Raw genomic sequence first — 3,175 nt, 5'->3', positions numbered from 1 at the left:
TTTTAGGTGTCTTAAACATTTTTGATGGTGTTGAATCCATTTCCACCATCAAAAACACGATTCAAATACTGCCTCTACAAGATGTTTTGAAATTTTTTTGCCCGAATTCCGAACACTTTTGGCCGTCCGAGCAATTCCTCCGCCTCGTTAGACAACTCCATTAGAAATAAAGAAACTCTCAATCCTCCATTCAAATAATTTTAATTTATTAAAAATCACCAATTTCAGAGAAAAAAAAAAAAACCCAAACCCCGACCCTAGAGTATTTCCCAAAACTAACGAAAGAATCACATTGGAGGAATCCGTAATTTCCGATCTTCTGCAATGGTTTTGTTCACCACTACTTGGATTCTCTTTGGGTCAGCGTCACCCACTAGCAGCGGCCTGTGCAGCACTATCTTCATCATTTCCCCAGATTATTTTGTTAAAATTATCACGCGTTTCTACGATTGTTGCTGATAAGGACGAGTCAACAGGCTGCTCAGAAGTAGAGAACACATGCCCTGTTTCAGAATTCTTACTCAATGAATGTGGGTTCTGTCAGTCTGAGCTCTCACCTATCCTTAAAGCAAGGTCACGCATGGTTGCGACGAGATCAACTCATACAGCCCAACAAGCTGTACAGTTAGTGAGAGATTCAGGATTCATAGTAGACCAGGTAAGGAAGACTATTACCAGAAACCCAGGTGTTCTTGATCTCAATGTTGATCGGCATTTCAAACCCAAGATTGAGTTCATGAAAACATTGGGCCATCCTGCAAAAGACTTGGGAAATGTAATATCCTATGGATACAGATTGCTTAGCGGCAGTCTCGAGAAAACTCTGCGTCCCAACATCCAGTATCTTCAAAACCGTTTCGGATTAGAGGTTAATGTCTCTGGTGTTTTCAAATCGGCACCTTTTATTCTCAGTAAACGTAACGGGCCTGAATTTTGGGAAATGAAATTGAAGCATTTGACAAGTGTTGGGCTCCTCGAAGATGACATCAAGGACTTTCTTGGGAGGCAACCACTTCTATTAAACGCTTCCATGGATAAGGTGCAGAAGAACATCAACTTTTTGATGCATACTACAGTGCTTCTTGCAAATTTTCTTTTTTTTCATATCCTCAAGCAGTGTCTTGTTACAGCTTTAAGCCTCGCCACTAGGTGTTGAGTGCTCTCAGTGCAATGCAACTTTCCAGCCATCCTCCTAGTCTCCTTTGTGCATTTGATTTAAGCGAGCGGAAGTTCCTTGAAAAATTTGTCCAGGGCAGTCCTCATGCCAAAAATTAACTTGAAATTTACTTGATACTCGATTGTAATACAATCACAGAGAATACATCAGGTAACACGTTTTTGAAAGATGAAAAAAACTCTCATCACCCGATAATTTATTTTTTGCTAGTAGTTTTGCAACGATCATGCATTGCTCCCCCTTAAAATGTGAAGGGATATATGTGAAATTTTGACTGTTTGAATCATGGTTAACCTGTAAAAAGAAATATTCAAATCCCAAATGTAAGGACCTTAAATTTGTATGTGTTTCTACAATGGTATGATCTGATTGTTTCCAGATCTGCTATATCTATGGACTAGCTGAAATTAACACATTTCAAATCCAAGCTAAACATTGGACATTAATTTGCACACTTCCTCTCTATGCATTGTTAATGGTCTCTGTTTCTTTGCTTGGGAAAAAGTTTGTGGTAATAAATTTTATTACTGCTAGTGGTATCAAAGACCATTCCTAGTGGTAATGGAATGTGATCCATTTCAATCGCGCCTCTCATAAAGAAGAACCCTAGTCACTACTTTAAAACACAACTTCTGAACCACGATTGACTAGGGCAGACGAGGTGACTCCTTACGCAGAGGAGGGATGGGAACCCATTGATATTTTTGATTTTATAGGGTTTAAACTATATGTAAATGCTTTCTTGTTGTTTTCTTCATATAATTTTGAGTTTTCAGTGCAACATCTACAGTAAGGTGTGCACATCTGAGAGGATCTATTGCATAATTTCTTTCTCCCTTGGGATGCTGGCAAGAAGCATTCTAGAAGCCAAATGGATTAGAATCAGCAGCCTCGGATTTGAAAAACGTGGTAAGGAGGTAGCAGTCATTCTTATAACTAGTTCAAATTTGCTACCTTTTGCCCCTCTATCTCTTGGTTGATCTTTAGGGCCGTTTTTCTAAAACGGTATGAAAGTTAATGATGAGATTCAACTTTTTACTAAATCTAAAATTTCACCTGTCCAACACTGATCATGCAATCTTTGCTGCCAAGGCTTTCTTTAAGTTTTTTTCAACTGGTCTAGCTGACAAAGATAGTGAAGCAAAAGTGAGAGTTTTCATTATGAAAAAGCTCACAAGCTGTAGTGTAGGGATATATGGGTGAATGTTTGTATGGAATCTGTGAGAGACCTCTTAGTCCTGAGTTTGTGACCATACGTTCTTAGAAAAGTGTTCTTGTCTTATGTAAGGTGGAAGAGTTTATTTTATCAATAATGTTGGTTGATGATTTCTGAAATCTTGCTCACTAACACGCTTCACAGTTTCTATAATTGCTGTTGCAATGCTTGTTATGATAATTTAACATAAACCCAAACCAGTGCTCTAAATTATTGTTTCGCATAGTAAAAACTAAAAACTATTGTTGTTATAGGTAAATATGTTGTTATTACCGTAATGTTGTCATTTCGAGAAGAAAATTCTCTGTATTAGAGAACATGTTGTTACAGAGATATCAGTTTTTTGTTGATAGATTTAGTTGGTTTGGGCTTGGTTTTTACAGCCATAGTAATTAGCATGGCATTGCAATCCTTGAGCTCATCCATACCATATCTATGAAGTGGACTTCAGGTAACATCAAGCACAAATGATCTCCTTTGATGATAGGCATGTTAGACATGATGGTTGTATGCAACAACTCAGATCACTAAACCACTAAACTAGAACAAATTTCATGTGTTGCCCCACTTTAAGTGCCCAATACAAGTAGGCATGGACCATAGTATGGGATTGTAAATATTAGCAATTGCCCCAAAAGGTGCAAATAAAAACTGATAGCGTTGTTAAATTGGAAATGTTATATTTTGATTTGAATTAATAATTGTTGTATTAGATTTAAGTTGTTTAGTGTGTTTGTGTTAAGTTGGTAATACACAATTAAATTAACAATTGAAATATTGAG

General features: G+C 37.2%; 1 protein-coding gene across 1 annotated transcript; it reads left to right on the top strand.

Annotated features, from left to right (window-relative positions):
* The first annotated feature begins 580 nt into the window (after positions 1 to 580).
* LOC149240236 (uncharacterized) lies at positions 581 to 1,156 on the top strand. Its single transcript, XM_089370115.1, has one exon. The coding sequence runs from the start codon at positions 581 to 583 to the stop codon at positions 1,154 to 1,156; it is 576 nt and encodes a 191-aa protein (XP_089226241.1).
* Positions 1,157 to 3,175: the final 2,019 nt, after the last annotated feature.

This window comes from Pinus tabuliformis, chromosome 8 (genome assembly GCF_031772625.1).
Source record: "Pinus tabuliformis cultivar Carrire ecotype Pingquan chromosome 8, CPIR1, whole genome shotgun sequence".
NCBI classification, from domain to species: Eukaryota; Viridiplantae; Streptophyta; class Pinopsida; order Pinales; family Pinaceae; genus Pinus; species Pinus tabuliformis.
Note: the sequence above shows the minus strand (reverse complement) of the source record. Positions and strands in the feature narration are given on the sequence as shown.

What these genes read in the sequence shown, in the direction of transcription:
- LOC149240236 (XM_089370115.1), top strand. Translation starts at nt 581, where the DNA reads ATGGTTGCGACGAGATCAACTCATACAGCCCAACAAGCTGTACAGTTA.